At 42.5% G+C, this 24,487-nt stretch overlaps 1 protein-coding gene across 1 annotated transcript in view; it reads right to left on the bottom strand.

The window, feature by feature from the left end:
• Positions 1–305: 305 nt before the first annotated feature.
• The window catches only part of Ptpn13 (protein tyrosine phosphatase non-receptor type 13), a 161,325-nt gene continuing 137,143 nt past the window's right edge, over positions 306–24,487 (bottom strand). The window contains 13 exon segments of the mRNA XM_040747543.1: positions 306–808; positions 810–884; positions 4,309–4,371; positions 6,629–6,844; positions 9,216–9,553; positions 11,799–11,889; positions 12,893–13,041; positions 15,106–15,218; positions 18,584–18,630; positions 20,532–20,620; positions 21,264–21,401; positions 22,038–22,131; positions 24,141–24,202. Of these exon segments, the coding sequence (XP_040603477.1) occupies positions 752–808; positions 810–884; positions 4,309–4,371; positions 6,629–6,844; positions 9,216–9,553; positions 11,799–11,889; positions 12,893–13,041; positions 15,106–15,218; positions 18,584–18,630; positions 20,532–20,620; positions 21,264–21,401; positions 22,038–22,131; positions 24,141–24,202 (1,532 nt within the window). The 3' untranslated portion in view covers positions 306–751.

Here is a 24,487-nt window from a genome sequence, read left to right as displayed (position 1 = left end):
TGGGGGCATCACGTTCCACTTTAGCTCTCAGTGAGGGGTAAAAGCTGGCTGTGTGGTGCCACTCAAAGTCAGGGAGAAGCCAGCCAAATCATGACCCCATGCCAGCTCGTAGGAAGTTGTCAGGACTTCTGACATGCCTCATGCCTGGTGGCTGGTGTGGCTGACCAACTGGGAAATGGCTGAGTTAGGGTGCAGGTGTCCCTGGCTCCCTGAAGACGCCTGAATTGACTGTCCAAGTTTAAGATGTGGTTTTATTTACAAAGTGAGATGACGCATTGAAAATAGATGACACAGGCACAAGTGGGTATCTTATAATTCCATTTTCATGAAAAGTATATAAATATATTACAGGAAATTGCATATAGTAAACATTAGAAACTGATATAGTAAACATTGCTAGTTTCTTTTCTATGCTGTTTTACTGTCATTAAAAGCTTAAATACTGGCTTCAAGTATCCTCTATAAAATAAATCTACTTTATTAAAATACTGGAGAATTTGCTATAAACAAGATTTGGTACATTAAAAATAGTCTGTGTCTTTGTAACAATGCTCACTATGATCAAATGCTGCCTTGTTCCTAAGACGTGCCTTGTTCAGGTCATGTGAAACGAGTTCTGATAACCATCAGTTGTTAAACACGGCATCCTGATATGTATATCTCCCAGGAGTGCCCTCCTATAAGGATGAGGGATTGAACATCGTCACTGTGACTGCTTGGACTGGCTGCTCTTGTTTGAGCGGAGCAGGAGTCAGCAAGGGGGCATGGGGGTCATCGGAGGCTGCTCTCGGTCACTGTGGGAGTTATGGCTGTGCCTTCTGTTCTTCAGCCTGAAGATGAGTCAGGACATAGAGGATGACTTGATAGCAGAACACGTACTGACCCTGTAGGAGAGGTGGGAAGCGGGGGGCACGGAAAGGCTTCATTTATATAATGTAAGTTTATACAACTAAGGTTTAAGAAATTTGGAATTACGAACTTTTTTGTTTAATGCTGAATGTAAGAGTCAGGGCACAGAACTGTATAGTACCATAAAATTATAAAACAAATTGATTTAAAAAAAGAGAGCAAAGTACCAATGGGTTATGTGTAGAATGATCCTGGGTTACATAAATATCGCAAGGAATCTTTCTCTCTGTATGTGATTTTATTTTATCTTTTGGTGCTGGGGACCAAACCCAGGGCTGTGTACTTTCAAGAAAAGTGCTCTACTACTGAGCTGTATCGCCAATCTTTAAAATCTAGATACTCTACATTTACCGAACTCATGTTCTTGTTTTAAAATGTTAAAGAATCTACTAAAACAAACTTCTTTAAAAATTTCAGAGAAAACAAAGCAATAAAATTTATTTATTTATTTTTGGTTTTCAAGACAGGGTTTCTCTGTATTGTTTTGGAGCCTATCCTGGCACTTGCTCTGTTGACCAGGCTGGCCTTGAACTCACAGAGATTTGCCTACCTCTGCCTTCCTAGTGCTGGGATTAATGGCGTGTGCCACCACTGCCTAGCTAGAGGTAAAAATTAAAATATAATTTAACATATTATAAAATAACACAACTTTTAAGTAATAAATATGAAATAATCTTTGTTTCAATACTTTTGATCTAAAGAGTACAGAAATCAATGAGCCTTGATAATGAGTCCTTATCGTGAAATTAATGCCTAAGCTGATGATGCTGAGATCTGGCAAAGAATTAATGACTCAAGAAATAAATGGTAAGAAATCACAGTGGACTAAAGAGCCTACTCAGTAGTTAAGAGCACTTGCTGCTGTTGCAGAGCATAGGAATATGGTTCCTAGTATCCACATGGTGGATCCCAGCTGCCTCTAACTACAGCCCTAGCAGACCTTAAAATAAAAATCTTAAACAAAGCCCACAGTAGATTAAGTGGACAGCTGGAGTGTATGTGAACAAGAATTCTTCCCAGATCTGAAACGCCAGCAACTTGACAGAGAGGGAGTGTTAGCTGCCTTCAGCCTCCTGCTATTCATCTGCATTTTAGCTTTTGTGAATTCCCATGTTCATGGCAGACTTCTCTCAGGGCTGCCGATCATCAGCAAGTCTACTTCACAGATGTCTTCCGTCCACAGTAATAATCACTTTGTAGCCAATCACCCTGCTCACCTTGTAACTGGTTCCTGCCCTCTACACCCTGAGTGTCCCTAACCCAGCACAGCTCATGCTCCATCACAGTGCTGGAGCGATTATTTAAAGCGTGCAGTCCATCTCTCCAGGCTACAGGCTCCTGAGTGCTTGCCTGTCACTCAAAGGAAATCACCCTCCACCCCTCTTCATGCCCCACTGGACAGGCTCCTTCTTGAACACACAGCCCATTCTCTCTCCATGCAGCACTCTGCCTGAGGACTCCCCGGACCTGGACTTCCAGGACCTCGACTTAAATGTTACTTTAAAAAAATCACATTTATTAGACTGTTCTTTTGAATTTTCATCCATGTATATAATGCACTCTGATTCTCCTTTCTCTCTGGAATAACTGCCACCCCTCTTATTACCTACACCCTGGTCACCACCCTTGTTCCCTACAGGACCTTCTCTTTCATTCATCTCTTTTTGACTTGTGACTCAGTGACTTTATTCAGGGCCATCTGTATGATCATGAGTTTGGGGCCACCCACTGGGACCCGCAGGCTCATATGTGGGCACACACTGAAGGAGGGGTTGCTTTTTCTTTTTTTAATTTTGGACAGGGGCTCACCACGCAGCGTTCATTGGCCTGGGAGTCACTATGTAAAGCAAGCTGGCCTCAAACTCAGGCGTGGGACACCAAGCCTGGCTGGTGCTACTTTCTTAATGGTGTCACTCTGTTTAAAATTGTGTCTCCAGACTTCCTTCACCCAGTTTTTGATAAAGTGCTTGTCCCTTTGAGGGCTATGTGATGGCCTGCCACACTCACCATCCCATGCAGTGTCTCTGGCACTGTAGCAGTGTGTGTGTGGCTCAGTTGTGTTCAGGCACTGGGGGCTAGCGCACAGACCTCACTTGTCCTCAGTGAACACACAGGTAAAAGAACACTGCTATCCCAACCAACCAATGTGTTTTCCTTAGCCAGCTACAGCATGGCTGTAAATCAGCCTCAATTTGAATCAAAACTGTACATGACTGGAAAAGCAGGCAAGCTGCAGACAGAAGTGCCTGTGTTTTTAAGGCAGATAGATGTGACTCTATGGACATGTAAGTCTCCTACATTGTTCCAGAATAGAAGAAAAGGAGGGTGGGGGGCCTCAGCAATGTTAGGGTCAAGCTTAGAATAGTGCACTTTCTGTGCCGGGTGGGCTCAGCTGGGAGTCACTGGGTGATATAATCCATGCTCAGTTTCAGGAAAGAAAAATGAATACAACACTAACAGCTTGTGGGAGCTGCCTGGCCAGCACCCTGCAGAGTCATCTTGGTTTTAAAGAGCTGCTTCTGCTGCAGCCCCAAGTCTCCATTCCCTGGGTACTCCAGCAGTAAGGGCACAGCAGCCCCGCCTCTCAGCTCCCCCTGGGGACACCAGCAGTGAGAGCACAGCAGCATTTGTCTTCTGAAGGTTGGGGGTGGGGAAGGATGATTTCAATGGTGCAGTATTCAGCACCATTTCTACTCTGCACCTCCAACACGTCCACTCTCTGTGACCAAGTTAGTGAGGACACTGCATTTCTCCTTCCCTCCTCTGTCATCTGTGTGTGCGCGCACGCGCACATGTGTGTGTCATATGTGTGAGGAAGCTAGATGATAACCTTGGGGGTTTTTCCTTACTTTTTGAGACAGGGTCTCTCATGGGCTCATAGACTCAGCCAAGCTGGCTAGTGAACCCCAGGAATGTTCCTGATTCCACTCCTGTGATCACAAGTGTGATCCCAAGTGTGAGCCACCATTCCTGGATTTTATGTGGGTTTTGAGGATCAAACCAGGACCCCACACTTCATTGAAAGGGCTATCTCCTTAGCTCCCATTCTTGTTTTTTTTTTTTAATTAAAGGCATTATCTAAAATGACAGTCTAAAATACTTATCATTTTCTGAGTTAGTCCTCATGCAAATACAAGTTCTTTATGACAAGAAATGTTGGGTTTATGCTGCAATATGGAAGGAAATCTAAAAAAAGATCGTTGGGCATAGTGGTTTTGCTTTCCTGGATATTCCAGCCACCTGAAAAGCTTCAGCAAAAGAGTGAGCCCAGTTCCAGGCCAACCTGGGCAACATAGCAAGAGCACCCCAAAAGAAAAATAAAAAAGAGAATAAAAGTTTAAGAGCACTTTAAAAGCATGAGTGTCTTAAAATGAATCTTCATAGCACACACGGACTCACCTCTGTCTGCACCATGCCGTGCCTCTGCAGTCTCATGCAGCGCACCAAGTCGGAGATGTCGAACTGCCAGGACACACAACAGTGCGTTAGACACAGGCCCGGATGAGTCACAGGACACACAACAGTGCGTTAGACACAGGCCCGGATGAGTCACAGGACACACAACAGTGCGTTAGACACAGACCCCGGATGAGTCACAGGACACACAACAGTGCATTAGACACAGGCCCGGAAATGCACAGGACACACAACAGTGCGTTAGACACAGGCCCGGATGAGTCACAGGACACACAACAGTGCGTTAGACACAGACCCCGGATGAGTCACAGGACACACAACAGTGCGTTAGACACAGGCCCCGGATGAGTCACAGGACACAAAACAGTGCGTTAGACACAGGCCCCGGATGAGTCACAGGACACACAACAGTGCGTTAGACACAGGCCCAGAGGATGCACAGGACACACAACAGTGCGTTAGACACAGGCCCGGATGAGTCACAGGACACACAACAGTGCGTTAGACACAGGCCCGGAAATGCACAGGACACACAACAGTGCGTTAGACACAGGCCCGGAAATGCACAGGACACACAACAGTGCGTTAGACACAGACCCCGGATGAGTCACAGGACACACAACAGTGCGTTAGACACAGACCCGGAAGATGCGTACTGATTCACGTTAGAATTCCTTTTTTAAAATATAGATTTGTTTATTCACTTTACATCCCGGTGGCAGTTTCTCCTCCTCCCCTCCCAGTGCCACTTCCCACTCCCTCTCTTCCCACCCCAGCCTACTCCCCCTCTGTTTCTGTTTAGGAAAGGGCAGGTCTCCCTCAAATATCAAAAATCAAAATAAAACAAAACAAAAAACCACCACTACCACCAACACAAAACATGGCATATTAAGTTGCAACAAGAATATGAACCTCCTCATGTATTAAGGCTGAGGACGGTGACCCAGTATGAGGAAAGGGTCCCCAAAAGTCAGCAAGAGTCAGAGATAGTCCCTGCTCCCACTGTTGGGAGTCCCCCAAGAGGACCAAGCTACACAACTGTCACATATGCAGAGAGCCTAGGTCAGTCCCATGCAGGCTCCCTGGTTGTCAGTTCTGTCTCTGTGAGTCCCCATGAGCCCAGGCTGTTGATTCTGTTTTCTTGTGGTATCCTCCACCCCTCTGGTTCCCACAATCCTTTTTCCCCCTCTTCTTCAGGGTTCCTTGAACTTTGCCTAACATTTGCCTGTGGGTCTGCATCTGTTTGCATCAGTTGTTGGATTAAGTCTCTCTGACAATTGAGCCAGGCACCAATCTGGTGCTGTCCCTCCTGATCATTGTTTGAACTCTCCTGCATGTAACTCCATGAACTGACTTTTTACAATACTTATGATGCTTCTAACAATCAGAGTCCACTGTTTGAAAATCTTCAACAGAAGTTCTCTTCCTCTGAAATTTAGTTCATTTCTTAAACTATAAAAAACAATATAAGCAATATTCCTTACATACTGCTGTTCAGAATAAAACTCCAAATCTTTTAAATTTAGCTGACACTGAACAGTCTGAGGCAAGGGCAGATTGGACTGCTGGGTTTGCCCCACTTCATTTATCATGGTTTAAAATAGTATCAAGCACAAGACAGAACTGCTTCATCTAAAATCCTTTAAGAGACAGTGCTTTGGGGGCTGGAGACATGGCTCAGCAGTTAAGAGCACTGGCTGCTCTTCCAGAGGTCCTGAGTTCAATTCCTAGCAAGCACATGGTGGCTCACAACCATCTATAGGGGGATCTGATGCCCTCTTCTGTCATAAAGGTGTGCATGCAGATAGAGCACTAACACACATAAAATAACTAAATAAATCTTAAAAAGAGTGATATATATATACTTTGGTTAAAATCACTCATATACACACACACACATACATATGTAGGTAAATGAAAGATATTTTGTTAATTAAGTAGGTTTTATACTAACTTAAGAGCCCAAAGTAAGATCATAATGCTATTTGCTTTAATGTACTGTATGTATGTATGTATGTATATTGGTTTTTCAATGAAAGGTTTCTCTGTTGTGGCCCAGGCTGGCTTTAAAGTCGGAGATCTACCTGCCTCTGCCTCCCAAGTGCTGGGATTAAAGGCTAGCACCATTTCCTGGCTTTTAGCAATATTTTTAAAATTAGGAATAACAATTTAGTGCAACAGAACATCTCATAGAGAAACTTATGGACTGTAAGGGGTAAGAAAGGATAGTGCCCACAGAGCTTTATTATACTTTTAAATAGTCATATTATTAAATAGTAGATTCAACAATATTTTTACTCACTTCAAGATCTTGGCTGATTAATCCTAGGACCACATCTATGCATATGAGGGTTCCCGAACGTCCAATGCCAGCACTGCAGTGTGTGATGACTGGGCCTGACCTATGGATATGTCTCATGTAGGAGATGAAAGTGAGCAGGTCATCTGGCTGGGAGGGTGTATCATGGTCTGGCCAGGCAGTGAAATTCAGATGAGTGATCTGCCGTACCTCTCCTGTCTGAAAGTGTAAAAAACAGAGTGAGTTACAATGTCCACTGTTCCTAAGTTAGATCCTCATAATATCATTGTGATCTTTCAAATTTGAGTAGTATATTGGATCAGACCAAAAGAAAAAATGGAAGAGATAAAAGGCTTCATAAATACACAAAGTAGGCGTGATGGAGTATATCTAACTTCCAGAATTCAGACCAAGAGAGGAAGATGGAGCGTTCAAGGCCAGCTTAGGGATCTATAGCAAGACTGTGACTCAAACCGACATACAGAAAGGAGACACAGGAAAACTGTATCAAGTTTTACACCACCCCCACTACAACCCCCTCCACCCCCACAGTCCTAGAGGCTGGGAATGGTATTCAGGTCCTTGTGTACATAAGACAAAAGCCTTACTTAGCTCTTGTGGGCTCATTTAAATTAAACACACTATAATGTTGAGTCTCAGAACCTTTATGCTTTCTTTACAGTTAGGGATCCCAATCTTCTGTGGCTTTATCATCGCCTTCAGTTTTCCTCAAACGCAACCTCTCAGGCCTCTCCTGACCCACCACTGAACATACAACATACATTTCACTGTCTATCAAATGTTGCTTTCCCTGCTTCATTTTCCCCACAGAGCTATTAACACTAGCTTCTCTTCCTTAGGGACTGAGCTCCATGAGGTATGGAATGCTTTGCCTGTTGTTAAAATGCTAAACCACTGGGATCCACTGTGGGGTTTGAATTCTAGAACTACATGTATAATATATGATCAGATCACTTGAGGAATAATGAGCAACAAAACTTCCCAAAACAATGGGTAACAGGTGTATCAACCTGATCAATGGGTAACAGATATATCAACTAAGCAATAGGTAACAGGTGTATTATAACATTTCATGATATAGAAGCATGTACAATTTTTATGTGTCAATTCAAAATGTCTAGGTTTCATAAAAGAGTAAAACCTTGACTACTTTATAAAATAATAAACACCGAAAAATCCTATATACTGTGTAGATGATGCCAACAGAAGTGAATCAATATATCTTCTTTTTTATTTTATTTTTTGAGACAGGGTTTCTCTGTATTGTTTTGGAGGCTGTCCTGGAACTAGTTGTAGACCAGGCTGATCTCAAACTCACAGAGATCCGCCTGCCTCTGCCTCCCGAGTGCTGGGATTAAAAGCGTGCACCACCACCGCCTGGCCTATATTTTCTTTTTCTTTTTCCTAGAAAAGCTTAAGAAAAGGACTGAGGACAGAGCTCAGTGGGTAAAACAGCTGTCACACAAGCACAAGGACCTGAGTTTGGATCCCAGCACCCACAGAAAGTGCTGTGGCATGGCTATATCCCTGTTCCAGCGCTGTGGCATGGCTATATCCCTGTTCCAGCGCTGTGGCATGGCTATATCCCTGTTCCAGCGCTGTGGCATGGCTATATCCCTGTCCCAGCGCTGTGGCGATGGAGATGGGAGGACCTTTGGCACTCACTGGCTGGCAGTGCGGCTCAACCTGTGAGCTCACGTTTAGTGAGACATCATTTCTCAAATAGGTGGAGAGCCAGAGGAAGATTTAACATCAGCCTCCAGCCTCCATATGTACCTGCACACATCTATGTACACACACAAGCACATGTAAACACAAATAAAGAAACAAAACAAAACTGAAGAAATCTGAATACTCAGTAGCAAGCATGGCTCCACAGGCTCATATTTCTGGGAAGGGGTGCAGCAGGCAAGGGAGTGCAATGACGAAGAAACAAACAGGGCGGCTTTGTATGAGGGATGATCACTGAGCTAACCTGCACTAAATTTATCCAGTGTGTCTGACAACTGAGTTGGAAGCATGTAAACGTTCGCACACTCTAAATACGGCAGCTGCATGTACAAGGCATGTCTGACAGTCACAGATTTTTAAAAAGAGCTCGATTTTTAAAAGTTTCAGTGTGTTATGTAACCCTAACCTAACCCTATATCTCTAAACTTAACTCCAACCTAATCCTAATCTTAATCCTAACCTGAGCCTAATTTGCACTAGTTATCCCTAAGCAAAGACTGATAACACATTAGAAGCATCACACTTTTGTCCTAATACAGCATCCAGCAGAGGAAACTGCGAGAGGGGCCACACTTAAAACTCCACTGGCTGCTGGCAGTGGTGTGGCAGGACTGCACGTTCCTGTCACCCCAGCATCCAGGAGGTAGAAACAGGAGGAGCGGGACTTCTGTAGGTCTATAGTGATTTTGAGGCCAGTCCCGGGCTACATGAGACCTTGTCTCAAAAACAACATCATAGCAGATGACCTGCTCCCACCGCAGCAATCACAGGAAAGGTGAGGCCTGCCTTCTGAGGAGGAGACAAGGCTTAGGAAGGGAAGATGGCTCAGATGACTCACCTGAATATCCTCCAGGCTCATCACCCTCACGACGAAGCCCTTCAGCTGCTGCATTTTCAGGAGGCGCAGGCGCAGCCTCTCATTGGCCATGGTCGTCGTGCCCAGGATACTGGGCCAGTAGCGCTGGCATTTGACCTTTTCTCCCTCCACCTCTTGTGTCATCATCGCTATCACTGTGGAGTTCTGCTCCCAAACCATTTGCCAGAAATCCCCCACAGTGCTGGGTAAAGGCCCCTGGCAGGCAATGTAGACAAACTCCCGTGTCCCCACTGGGATCCGGATGAAACTGGCGTTGATGTATCCACCTTCATCTCCAAGAGGCACTCTTGTGCTGTCATCTGCGAATGTCCACAGCAAAAGGTCCATGTCATGATCATGCACGGTCACCGTTTCACACAGGACCACTCAAAGGCCACGATGGTGCCTGTTGCCCTCCATGGGCTTGCTGTCACATACTTCGGTAGAGGACATTTTCAAATGGCAGCTGTCCATATTATGGTTTCGTTACACTGTGTCTAAGGTGTCAGTTTGGTGGCTTTCTATGAAACTTGGTGCTTGCTAATATATACTCTATATTACATATAATAGAGTAAATATGTATAATTAATGTGATAACATGCCATTGAAATTAAACCTAACAAATGTAAGTAGAACTGTATAGTAAGCAATTAGAGAAACAGACACAAACATCTTTCTTCTGTCAATATCTTGATACCAATGATAACAGTCTTCAATGATGGGACAATTACTTTCATAGAACAAAAATTAACATAGAAATGACACCATTGAAGCAGGTGCTACAATCATTACTGACATATCTAACTCTCATGTAGACCTGAGAAACACTTTTTATTTTGTCATTTGTGTTACTTGTGTGTGTGTGTTTTGGAGGAAGCATGCTACAGCACACATGTATGGGTCAACATGACAACATGATAGGGTTGTCTCTCTCCTTTTACCATGTGGTCACCAGGCTTGGTGGCTAGTATCCTTACCTGTTGCACTGGGCTCATTTCTATTTTAAATATTTGTAATTTAACAAGTAATTTGTGACAATCAAGGTAAAACCTCTAAAAATTATTTATAACAAGACTGTCAGTTCTGAGCTCCCATGAGGATAGGATCAGTGTCACATGCTACAAACCAAAGTGTTAATATGTAAGAAGTTGCCAAGTTAAAATTTTGGGATACACACACACACACACACACACACACACACACACAATTATAAAAATCATATTGTTGGCTAAAACATGGGTTGAAATCATTCCTTTTATTTCCTTCTAGAATCTGAAACAATTCAAAGGTTCATGTAGCCTGGCAGTTCACCAGATACACACATGCACACAGCTGCTCATTACCATACACATTTCTGTAAACGTAAAACAAGTAGAATAAGCTGATGGTATGGCTTCACATAAATCTAAGGACTTGGAAGCAATTACTATGTACATAAGTATAAATAATATATGTACATATATTGCATGTGTATGAACATGCTCATGTCGATACACGTATGAGTGTGCCCATGTGTGAGTCAACCTCAGGTACCATTCCTCAGCATCCATTTAACCTTCTTTCTTTGAGACAGTCTCTCGATGGGAGCTGACGCTTGCCGAGTAGGTGGAGCTGGCTGGAGAGCAAGCTTCAAGGAGCCATTTGTCTCTACTTCTAAACACTCTACCAACTGAGCTATCTCCCACGCTTGCCAATTCAGATGCAAAAACAATTCTAGAATTACTGATTAGGTATCACCAATTAATTTCTAATCTAGAAATGGTTTTGGAAATTTCAGGATATCACCACAAATGTTCAAGATGGCCACGGCTGAGTGTCAGAGTGCACAGAGCACTGAAAAGAACACTGTGATCTACATTTACTTGTTACCAGGACTTCTGCCTGTGTGCACACATGTATTTGTGTGTGAGGTGCAACGGGTCAGGCTAGCAGGAGAGTCTTAAACATTCAATTTACACTGCACACACACTCAGTGAGAGCCACACCGGAACTCACAGGAACACACACTCGGTGAGAGCCACACCGGAACTCACAGGAACACACACTCAGTGAGAGCCACACTGGAGCTCACAGGAACACACACTCAGTGAGATCCACACCGGAACTCACAGGAACACACACTCAGTGAGATCCACACTGGAACTCACAGGAACACACACTCAGTGAGATCCACACTGGAGCTCACAGGAACACACACTCAATTACATCCACACTGGAACTCACAGGAACACACACTGAATCACATCCACACTGGAACTCATAGGAACACACACTGAATCACATCCACACCGGAACTCACAGGAACACACACTCAGTGAGATCCACACTGGAGCTCACAGGAACACACACTCAATTACATCCACACCGGAACTCACAGGAACACACACTGAATCACATCCACACTGGAGCTCACAGGAACACACACTGAATCACATCCACACCGGAACTCACAGGAACACACACTCAATTACATCCACACTGGAACTCACAGGAACACACACTGAATCACATCCACACTGGAACTCACAGGGACACACACTCAATTACATCCACACTGGAACTCACAGGGGAGAATATTTTTGTATCTGTTCTTCCTTCGGTTTTCCTTAGTTTGTCCAATCAGACACTGATCCAAAGGTTTTAATTCTTGAAGATTCTACAAGTAACAAAATGGACATAAGGTTAAAATTTGTTGACTAAAGTCATAAGTTAGTGAAGGAAAATGCTCACGCTGTACTGATCAGAGCTGGCTGTGAGCCACTGCTGAACATATTAAAAATGTCTATATACACATTTAAAAAACCCCTCAGAAGCAAGTTAAGTTTTAGGCAACATCTGGAGTATTTTCTTGACAGTATCATCTATTCTTTCTCATTTTCATTCATCCCCCCACCCAGAAAAGATAAGTACAGCACATCCATGGCAGCAGCTCTCAATGAATACCCCCTTTCAGTGGCAAGAACGGATGAGCCACGAAGCCAATGGTTTGAGGGATAGAGACAAGGGTACCACAAAAGCCCAGTGGGGCTGCATTTCTCTTGTCATCAGACTACAGGAGTAAGGGCTGCACACTGGCTTGCATACTCCAAAAGGGTCATGTCTAGCTGCAGCAGCTGCTTGTACCAAACATACCCCACTGCAGAAGCCAGGATGACTTTGAATCCCTGATCCTCCTGCCTTCAACTTCCAAGGGCTGGGAATATAGGCATTTATCATCATGTCCAGATCTCTTTTATTTAAAAAAATATTGTAGTCTGAGCAGTTCATATGACATTGTTTAGTTAGTATCATTAAGATCCTCATTGGAAGCTGGGCATTGGTGGCACACGCCTTTAATCCCAGCACTTGGGAGGCAGAAGCAGGTGGATCTCTATGAGTTCGAAGCCAGCCTGGTCTACAGAGTGAGTTCCAGGACAGGCTCTAAAGCAATACAGAGAAACCCTGTCTTGAAAAGCCAAACCAAACTAAACCAAAACAAAACAAAAAGATCCTCTTTGGAAAAATTAATTTATCATTAGATATGTTAAGACGGTGCTTTTAAAGTTGGAAATAAGGGTAGTGTGGGGGAGCCATTGGTATTTTCAAAGACCTGGACATTTCTCCTAATCTTGGGCTAGCAAGGACACATTCTCCATCAAATAAATGCACAAGTCACTTACCTGCAGCTCCTGAGTAGGGATTCCCTGGTCAAGCAATCCTTGAAGCGTGCGGATGGTGGCCTGCAACTGAGAGCCGGTGTACTTGCCGGAGGGAGGGACTCTGACCACTGGCAGGGCAGCCAGCTCCTCATTTGTCAAGAAGAGATGACCTACCAGAAAGGACCAGATGACTCCTCAGTTCTCCCCAGAGCTGATTCAATGAATACGAGAGCTCATTCACCATCGTCTCACACAAAGGGGTGTCTCTGTAGAGCAGCATGGCTGACTGGCTGACACGGTAGCCCACCCAGCCTTTGCTACTGCACAGCTGTTTCACTTAGCCTCAAAGAAGCTTTTTCACCACTGCTCACAAATTTGGAAGGCTTGTGACTCCCAGCTATTTACATTTTAGAAAGGGGCATATGTTTACTTTTGCTTGGCTTTAATGGCACTGTTTATATGGTTCCCCTATTATTTTACATAAGACCCTAGGCATTAGGGAAGATGGAGACAAAGATATCCAACATCCCACACATCAGATTGCTCTCAGAATATGGGCTTCCCTTTTCACTACCTACTCCTGGCATTCAGTGCTGGGGTCCTGGTGTTTGACAGTGCTGTCCCTGCAGAAGAATGCTTTTCTTGAACTGTTCAGGAGTTGAGTTAAACAAGAACCCCAGAAGAGCCTGGGTCCAAGTGAGTGTCCGCTGTATGGACTACCTACCACAGAAGTCAATTGCCATCCCAGACAAAGTAGGTCTCCATAACCCATTGAGCGGTTGGGGTGTGGTAATGGTGCAGCTGCTGTGTGGGTGGCATAATGCTGAGCCCCGTGAGGAATACAGGGCTGAACGGGACCCCCAAAAGCTCAGCGTGTGGCTGGGGCATGGTTAGCGGGGATGCACAATTCACTTAAATGAAATAATGGTAACTCTTTCGATAATGGAGTGTAAATGCAATAAGAGCACAAAAGCTAGGTGAATGATTATGGGCTGCAGGAGTCCACGGGAGCACTGTGTACAACAGTCGACCTAAGAAGGTTCAAGCCATGAATTCCTTTAAAAATGCTAAGAAGTCATTTACTTCAGCACTCAGGAAGCAGAGACAGCCTGATCTCTGGGAGTTCAAGGTTAGCCTAGTTTATGTTACAGATTCCAGGTTAGACAGGGGTACCAAAAACAAACCAAAACAAACAAAAATACTGAGACTTTGTGCTTAGAGGTTTTCTGTTTGCCAGAGTTATCTGGGAAGAAGGAACTCAATTGAGAAAATACCTCTGTCAAAAGGCAAGTCTGTCTTCGTGTGTGTGTGTGTGTGTGTGTGTGTGTGTGTGTGTGTGTGTGTGTGTGTGTGAGTGACATTTTCTTGATTGACAATTGGCTTTCGAGGGCTCAGTTTACTGTGGGCAATGCTACCCCTGGGCAGGTATCCCTTGGTTCTCTAAGAAAGTAGGCTGAGCAAGCCTTGGGGAGGAGCCAGTAAGCAGCCTCCTCCATGGCCTCTGCTTTGGATCCTTCCTTGAATTCCAGCCCTGGCTTCCCTCAGTGATGGACTGAGCAGAACGTGTAAGGTGAATAAACCTTCCCATGCTGCTTTTGGTCAAGGTGTTTTATCACAGCAGTGCAAACCCTAACTAGAACAGACTTCAAATAATAAAACTCCACCCTTCACGACAGTAATACAATATTAAAAAAATATGAGAAAAGAGAAGCAAAGCACTAGCGTTTCTCCACTGGTTCTTTTGTAAAATGAAACAGCAGGAAAAGACACAGCAACTGGCACCCAGAAGAAGCTGGCAGTGAAGGGTAAGTAGTTCCAATGAGTTCTTTAGTTTCTCATTACAAAATAGCAAAATCATGACTTTTTGTTTCCACTTTTAAGTCAATATACTTTGCGCTTTATTTACCCCAAGCCACTGAGAGTTTTAGGCTCTTATAACTATGCAAATAATTTGGTTATACTACCCAAAGTGGATGTCTGTGTGTGACTTAGCTTTATGCATAAAACCAAAAAGATACACATATGACCAAATAATATCCATGTCTTGTAAAAACCATCTTTTAAAGCATGTTTCCCTACCTATTGTTTTTCTTTTTTTTTCAGGGGAGAGCACAAACACAGTCTCCTACTACTATATAATATGCAGTTGAGTTTCCCACATTTGGAGAAATTGCAGGGGTCAGCACATCTTCTCCTATTGTTTTTAATGAAGAAACTGGTAATAAAATCCTTGCCTTTGCTGGCGTCCTCATGGTCCTCATGGTCTGTTGTCTCTACTGGCAAGTCACTGCTTCCCTGTGTTACTCCATCTTTCACAGGCTTCTCCTCTTGTGATGCCTGAGTTAATCTGTGCCAACAAACACATTTGAAAAAATTTTGTCTTCAAGATAATTCTAAATACCATGATTCAAGCTACTGATTTCCAGTGTAACAACTACAATATTGTTACACCCCGAGCTCGTGAGATGGCTCAATGGTTATCTACCCTGCTGGCCCAGTTTCATCCCTGGGACTCACATGAAAGGGAAACAGTCACTGTTGTTCTCTGCAGGCTACGCTTGCAACACATAGGCCCATATACAGGCATGCATACATAATAGATACATGAAAAAATTAATAAAATTTCTGATTTAAAAAAATCAAATCCAAACTGGGTATGGTAGCACATGTCTGTGCTGTCAGCTCCTCTGGAGGCTGAGGCAGGATGATTACTTGAACTTTGGAGTTGGAGGCCCGCATGAGCAACATAGCAAGAAAAACTTCTAAGTCTAAGTAAGGTCCCCCAATGCAGTTCTTGGAACGTATGGTACATATGAAATGAACCTAAGGGTACACATGAAATGAACCTAAGTACACAGTAACAGTTTTAGCAGCAGACAGCTAGTTCAATATCGTCCTTGGTAAGGTGACAAGAAAAAGGAAACTGGGCAGAAAATTAGTGTTCAGGAATAGGTGAGGTAAAATCTCATGTTTTTCACTTTCTGACAGTCAGGGGAAGTAAGCGGAGTTCTCTGAGGATACCAGTATGCACCATTAAAGTAGGGCTCAGGCTGATGTTCCCCAAATGCCAAAAGCAGGGCAGCAACTATCCTGTTGGTTTTTTTCTCATTTATTTCTGTATATGAGTGTGTTGTTGTCTGTGTGTTTGTTTGTGCAACAGGCATGTGCTCTTGGAGGTCAGACGATGGCCCCAGGTAATTCGGAAGGGAAGTTACAAATGGTTGTGAACTACCACGTGGGTGCTAGGAACCAAACTTCAATCATCTGGACCCCTATATTGGTTTTATTGTGGATTTTTTTTTTGCTCCAACTCATTGCAGTCTGCAGTTTATACTTATTTGCAAGTTCTACATCCATGAGAGTGTATGTCCACCCTGGAGCTGGAGCTACAGGTAGTTGTAAGCCGCTCCATGTTGGTGTTGGGAACTGAACTTGGGACCTCTGGAAGAACAGTATATAGTCTTAACTGCTGAGCCACCTCTCTAGCATCCACGAGGCTGATTTGCATTCCAGCACATACACTTTGTCTACAAGCTTCCCATAGGCATGCCTTTCTTCTTACTCTTTTGAACACTTGCTTGGTATCACAGTACCCCTCCCTCCAATTTATCTTTTTGTGTGTGTATATGTGTTCTCTACTACAAATAATAATGTAATTATTTGTCATCATGATTCTATAAGAAAATTCTCTTATAGGAGTTGGAATAAATTTTTTTTTTTAAGATTTACTTATAATGTACAGTGTTCTGGCTACATATATGTCAGCTTGCCAGAAGAGGGCACCAGATCTCACTATAGATGGTTGTGAGCCACCATGTGGTTGCTGGGAATTGAAGAGTAAGCAGTGCTCTTAACCTTTGAACCATCTCTCCAGTCCCTGGAATAAATTCTTTAAAAATCAAGTAGCTAGGTTAGAGTGCACTACATTTCTTCATGGTTTTAATAACATTAAAACAAACAAACAAAAAAAGCACATTCAAGAATCAGTAATGTGCAAAAACTTTTATTTTAATGGTATTTTTAATTGTCTTTCCAGGAGATCAAACTAACTTACTATCCTTTCCTCTCTATCTGTGTAACAAAGAGTGCTCTCCTTTTTTGGGTGTCTGCTGATGATTAGGTATAAAGCTGTTTTTCTTAGTGTATTTTTAAAAACACTGTGTGTGTATGCACTGGGAGGCAAGCAGAGGGCGTTACCCCCAAAGCTGGAGCTATGGCAGCTGTGAGTTGCTGAATGTAGTTGCTAAGAACCAAGCTGAGGTCTCCTGGGAAAGCCCACATCCTCTCAACTGCTGGGCCACCTCTCTAGCCCTGCATAACTTTATCAAGTTATATTCCCTGCTTTCTAGCTTAGCCAAACTTTTAATGCCATCTTGCCTTGTGTGATTACTGTCAAATGTAAAACAAAATTTATGTTTAATCATTTTGTTATTAAATCATATGTACATACACATATAGTTTCTTAGACATATAGTATTACAAAAATCTTATTTATGCTAGAAACTATTTTCAAAGAGCAAGGTTTTGTAGGGTTTAATGTCCTAGAATTTCCTAGATCTAGTGTGGTGATGAATGCCTTTTTTTTTTTTTTTGATTTTTTGTGTTTTTATTGGGGTATATCACGGGTAGGAACTGTTACCTTAAGGTATGCCCCTCCCACTAAGTATGTCCATTCTAATCCTCCTGGGATGCTTTCTGGGACTTTTTCTTTTTCTTTGTATTCTCTGTGCAACTAGCAGCAGCTTCGGGTTTCTCAGAAAATTTCCTTTTCTTCTTCTTAGGGACACTGGGGCTTGCTGCCTCTTCTGGATCACTGGCCGATGAATGCCTTTAATCCCAACACTTGAGAGGCAGACAAAGGCAGATCTCCATGAGTTTTAAGTCCAGTCTGGCTTACAAAGCAAGTTCCAGGCCAGCTGGGGCTACATAGTGAGATCTTCTCTAAAGACCAAGACAAAAAAAAAAAAAAAAAGAATTTCCTAGCATCCTTGGTTTCCTATTACTTGAAATACTTTTATTATATATTATTTAATTATTTATGTGTGTTTGCACACATGCCCAGTGCACAAGTGGGGACAATCTTCGGGAGTCTGTTCTTTCTTTGCAACATGTGGTCCCAGGGATTGAACTCAGGTCATCGGGTTTTGCAGTAGGCACCTTTATCCATTGAGTCATATTGCTGACCTTGTTTTCACTTTCTTATTAATGAAAACTTAAAAATTTCAAAGTACAGAAAAACAGACAAAAAAAATCACCCATAATCTTAGCAGGAGTCACCATTTCTGGTACACTATCTTTTAAACCAATTTTTTTTTAAACATGGTTAAGAACATACTACTCTCTTTTTTTTTCTTTTTCTTTTGAGCAATGGGTATAAAGACATTTTCTTATATCGAGAGAATCTATTTATAACAAACCTTGAAAAACAACATTCATGCTGGACATGGCAGCACACACCTTTAATCCCAGCACTTGGGAAGCAGAGGCAGGTGGATCTCTGTGAGTTTGCAGCCAGCCTGGTCTATATAGTTCCAGTCAATCAACTATGTGCTAAAATCTTGTCTCAGAAAACAAATAAACAAAAAATCGTATCTATATTTAATCATGGTTCCATACTTTGATCAATATTTTTATTGGAAAACAAAAAAATTCTTCACTTCATTAGAATAAAAAGAACAAAGTGTTACACACACATTAAAAATTATTTTTTACCTTTCACTGTTTATTTTTTCTTTATATTCTTCATAGCCATTCATTGACTATAATGAAGAGAAATAAAAGTCAGATTAGTTCACTGTAACAAAAATCTCATAAAGCTCAATTTTTTCTTTAGTTAATTTTATGCTACATGAGTGTTTTGAGCGTGCGTGCGCATGCGTGTGGTGTGTGTGAGTGTGCAAGGGGTGTGTATGTGTGCAGTGTGTGTGTGTGCAGTGTGTATGTGTGTGAGTGTGTGTGTATGTGTGTATTCTTGATGTCCCTGAAGTCAGAGATGGGCACCAGGTACCCTGGACCTGTGCTATGGTGGTTGTAAGCCTTCCACTCTGTGAGTGGTTGCTGGGAATCAAAGCTGGGTCCTTTAGTAAGAACAGCCAATGCTCTTAAACACTGAGCCATGTCTCCATCTCTAGGCTTAACTGGTTTTTTTTTCTGTGAATTACTTTTTATCTTGTTAATGCTCTTATTCTCATATTACAAAGACACACATGACATTCAGGTAACACACTCTCAAAAGTGGCCGAGGCTTCTTCCGTGCCCATAAAGTTTTGTTGGTTAATAGTATTTACTTTCTTTGCTTATCCTTAGCTCAAGTAATTCTTTTTAAGAAAAGATTTAATTCCGTGCGGGTGCATGCCCTGAGTGCAGGTACCCCTGGGAGCCAGAACAGGGCATCAGGTCACCTGGAATTGGAGTTTACCAAAAATAAGTTCTGAGAACTAAGTTTGGGTCTTAACTTGTGAGTCACCTCCATGGCTTAAGTTGAAATGATTCAAAGTATACTTCTCATCTATTCAGGAAGTGCTAATTTGTTACTACAGATGGTCTGGCCCCAAGAATTTGGTTTTAAGAATTAATAAGCTCCAGGGATGGGGGTGTGCTTCCCTCCCCTCCATAGGGTATATTTGCTATAGGTTCTCTCCGCCCGCAGCACTGGAGTTACGGTATGTGCTGCTGGGCCCTCTGTTTATGCAGGTACAGGGGATCTGAATGAGGGCCTTACACTTGCTTTGCAGACACTTCATGAACCTCTCCCCAGCCCTGTCTTGAAAACAAAAAACAACAACAGTAACAGAAAACAAACAAACAAAAAAAACCAAAAGTATAAAATAAATGGGAACTTTACACTACTAAATAGTTACATTTAAAGTAATTTTTGCATGAAAGTAAATCCTAAAAGTCAATATAATAAAGTTTTCTGACATAAATGTTTTTATTATAGGTCATTATAATGAAGAATATACATAATATGCTTTTTCTCCTTTTTAGAGAAATTTTAGATGACAGTTTTTTAATGGCAGGCAAAGCTTTTTATTTATTCTTAGTTAAAAGAGACCAACACCCCTATTAGATGTCTGTTTTAAAATATTGTAGTGAAAATACAATTATGTTGTTATGACTTACAAGAGTCATAAAGTCTTTCAAAGCATCCATGGAATAACTACTAATGCTATGATAGCATAAAAGGACATCTTAAATAAACCCTCAAGAGAATAGCATATTTTGAGACAGTCAATGTTTATATAATTTTTATGCATTAAGAAATACTCAACAATAGCAAAAGAATAAGAAAAAAAAGAAATACTCAGAAGTCACAAGCTTCTTGGTATCCATTCATATTGTAAGTGAATAGTGAACGTAGCCTTGTGTGTCTGAGCGGTATGTAAGTATACAGACGGGTGGTTGACAACTGTAAGAAGCTAAGTCAGCACGGTTTTGACTCCCTCTCCTTTCCTTATTTCTTCCTTCAGTTGAGAGGTGATTCAGATTTTGCTGGGTACAGATGACACTGTGATGTAATAAAATGACTCTACCTTCTTCTACCCCCAAGCAATAATCTGTCGGTAAAACAAGTGACATTGCCATCATCTGTCCTCTGGCTTAGAACAGAACCCTAGCGAAGTGCAGTGCCTTAGGCTATTCCTGCAGGTGCAGCCCTCACCTCAGGACCGTCTTCAGGTAACGGAGAGACATCACAGTCCGTATCTGCTCCTCCTCGTTCTGGTGCCTCCCCATTTGTCCTCGGCATGTCTGCAGAAAAACACACAGGCCAAGAGAAACTAAGAAATGTACTGAGGCAGCAGAAGGTTTTCATTTACCCGTAAAAGGCAGCAAATAGACCACACCAATGCTCTAACTGGGGAAGCAAAGAGTGATATGATACACAGGATAAATATTAGCTGCATTTATCTATGAAATGGCCATGCTTCAACACTGGAGGGGAAGATGTTTATGTACGTACGTACGTACGTACGTATGTATGTATGTATGTATGTATGTATGTATATACAGTCCAGGATGGCCTTGAACTTACTATGTAGCTGAAGATGAAAGTCAATGTCTAGTATCCCTGCCTCCACATCCCAAGTGCTGGAATTATAGATGTGCATCACCATGCAGAGTTGACACGGTCCTGGGCATTGAACCTAGGGCTTCATGCATGCTAAGCAAGCCCTCTACCTACAGCTCCATGAATACCTCCAATGATACATTCTAAGTCTAACTAATGAGCTAACTCACCCACAAACCAACATGGGAAAGACAACAAATTTTATTTTATTTCTGAAAACACTGTCTAGAAATTGATGATGGCATTGCTAATGTATCTCAGTTTACTCAACTTTCCCCTATGCACGTTCATGAATTCCTGGGTACACTTATCTGCTCCACTGACCTGGAGAGCAGGCCGCTCTGACAGCATTAGTCTGGTTTAAGAGGTTCTGAGCTTCTTCATCCACGACATCCAGTAAGGACTGGATAACTTCAGCTTCTTGAGGATCAGCATAGATGTCATCATCCTGGGAGTCAGAGTCTTGAAAAATAGTATTTGATTTTAAAAGTACTGAAAAAGGGACAGTCTCGATTCTAAGATGACAGGTACGCTGAAGTTTTAAGTATCTCCTTTGAAGAACAGACATGGTGACCTAGTCCTGTCAGTCTACAATTATGTGGTTGCTAAGACAACCCTACACACAAATGCAGCTTAGAAACAGAAAACGAAATTCTATATCGGAGATACATACCTCTTCATGAAACATTATCAATATGTTGCTCATTTCATAAAATTAATGTCATGATTTATTAACTAAAGAAATAGAGATGTTATCTTCTAAAGGTTAAGGATATAACAGGCCCTACAAAATATCCTCAACATAAAATGTATAAACCATTTGGTCATCTATGAAGGCTGCCCCACAGCATGCAGGAAACATCAAACTCAGTAGCTACCTTTTCAACCTGCTAAGCCATTTATTTCAGCCTTAGAGATGAGAGTGGATGCTGGACACCTGCACACTACGCAAGCAACAATGCTAGTTTTATATTCCCTTACTCTTTCATGTCTCCCGTCCATCCTCCCTTTAAAGCTGTGTTAGCATGTGAGGTGCAGGAGCGCTCACTGGACCGCTTTGATCATCAGCAGTAACTGGATGGCTTATTTGAAAACTACCTTTGGTTTCAGTCCCGTCTGTTGATTCCCTCTTTTGAGAAGATGAGCATTTTCCTCCAGGGTACGCAGCTTCAATTACTTCTTCCCCATTAACCTGAAGTACAAGACCACAGCAAAGCACCAGATTACTATTTAGTTAACCTCCAGGATGGTCTGGTTATGGCTCTTCCCTTCTTCCTGCTGTGTGCAGACTCCTTTTCTATGTTTGCACTGTGTATCAGTGTTACTAGAAAATATCTGTGGAGTAAAGTATGCAAAGAGGATTGGGGTTCCTATCGTTGAACACATCTGGAACTGTGGTATTTCTACACAAAGCTCTTATTTGAGGCATATTTTTTTGACAATTGTCTTCCAAAGAACATTTTAGAAAAGTTTAATAGGACTACAAAGGTCTAGAAGTTGAGAGAAAGGAATAAAGTTCTTTTTAGTCCTCCCTCCCTCACTCCTAGATAGGGTTGGCTATAAAGCACAGGGAGGCCTCAAACTCATGTTCCTATTGCTTCAGCCTCCTTAATGCTGGAATCATATGTATGTACCACTATTCTTAGACAAAAGACAAGCAACTTTTTAATTACTTATGAGTGTGTTGCATGGTGCATGCTCCAATTTAGTGGCTTGACCATTTGTTAGGCTTAAAGACTTTGCAGTGTGGTTTAACTCTCTTGTGAGTTTAAGGGACATAACAATGGATTGTAACTGTGTAATTTGTATCTACAGAACTGAACCACACCATTCCAGTGCAGCTGACAGCCTAGAAGGACAATGTAGCAGCCATGTAGTTCAGTGCTAGAGCTCTTGCACAGCTGGGTTCAGGCCCCAGCACAGTTAAAAAGGACATCGCTTCTGGGTTAGGGATGGGGGCATGTGTTCACTTCTCCTCTCATGCCAGGCCCTGCACACAGGCCACAGTCTGTGAGTTTGTATGCGTTGGTCCTGCTGTGTTTTAGAGGACCTTGTTTCCTTAGTGTCCTACAACCCAATCCCCCCATCTTTCTGCCTCCTCTTCCCAGGATTCCCTGAGCCCTGAGGGAAGGGATTTTATAGAGATATCCCACTTAGGACTAAATGTTCTAAGGTCTCTCACTCTCTGCAATGTCCAGCTGTGATCTCTGTGTTTGTTACTATCTATCACTCTCTGCACACTGCCCAGCTGTGGTCTCTGTGTTTGTTCTGTCTGTCACTCTTTGCAGAGTCCAGCTGTTGTCTTTGAGTTTGTTCCCATTTATCACTCTCTGCAGTGTCCAGCTGTGGTCTCTGTGTTTGTTCCTGTCTACTGCAGGAGGATGATGATGGCTGAGGAAAAAAACTAATCTGTGAGTATTAAGAGAATGTTGTCAGGAGTCACTTTATGGTTATGTTCCTTTAGTAGAACCATAATACTTGGTTTTCCCCTAAGTCCCTAACCTATCTGGTCTCCAGTTATATGTCTAATGATAACTCCTCACAAATTAAAGCATGGGTTCACTCCAATGGAGTCTCACTGGGAATACAAACCACTCTTAAGGCCAGGCCCAATGCCCAGCAGGAGATGGCCAGCACAGAATGAGCTCAATGGCATCTCTGGTATTCAAGTACACTTAAAGAGAAAACATGATGTGCAACCCACACAGCATTTAAAACTTTGCCAAATGACTCCAGATTTCTCTGTGCAAATCCTAATGGTTTAAGATCTCATTTATTATCTGGAAAACACTGCTTAACACTTTCAAAGCAAGCAAGTCTGTATCTTAGGCTAATACTGCTGCTCCTTCCCAGGACCACAGATTTGGCCTTCTCAGGCTAATGGTAGCTAACATTAATCTGGAAGGGCAACTCTGTTGTTAATTACACACTTATCTTCCTATGGCCCAAGAGACAACTGAAGGAACTGTGCATATTAACCAAACATCCTGCTGCTAGTATCTAGCTAAGCCACTAGCCATGAAAGCCAATCAACCAAAGGGTACAGGCACTGTGAGTCTTCTTAGCAAAGTCTTTTAGCTCATCACATAGACTCCTACTGTTAGCATATGTGCTTAAGAACATTTAATTACAAAATCAATTTGGTATGAAACATAAGCACATTGGTTATTAAATATGACATGAAAGTAGTTTTTCTGGTACCTTGGAGAATGAATTCTTAGGTGTGAGGGCAGGGAGACCACAAAGTTCCACGCTGGTATGACCTGAAAGACACAGCACAGAGTGGTATGTGAGACAATAGAAATTACAAGAGAGACATGGAAATCGTTTAAGATACTCCAAAGACTGAAAACTCTGACACAGGGGCCAGTGAGATGGATCAATATAAGTCCTCGTCACCAAGACCGGTAACACCTCAGCTGATGAGATCTGCCTCCTGCGGGCTGTTCTTCTACCCCATTCCTGTGCTGTGGCGCGCGCGTGTGTGTGTGTGTGTGTGTGTGTGTGTGTGTGTGCCCACACTATGCACAATAAATCAATGTGAAAAA

Source organism: Mesocricetus auratus, unplaced genomic scaffold, assembly GCF_017639785.1.
Source record: "Mesocricetus auratus isolate SY011 unplaced genomic scaffold, BCM_Maur_2.0 Super-Scaffold_100006, whole genome shotgun sequence".
NCBI classification, from domain to species: Eukaryota; Metazoa; Chordata; class Mammalia; order Rodentia; family Cricetidae; genus Mesocricetus; species Mesocricetus auratus.
This window is presented reverse-complemented; position numbering and strand designations above follow the sequence as displayed.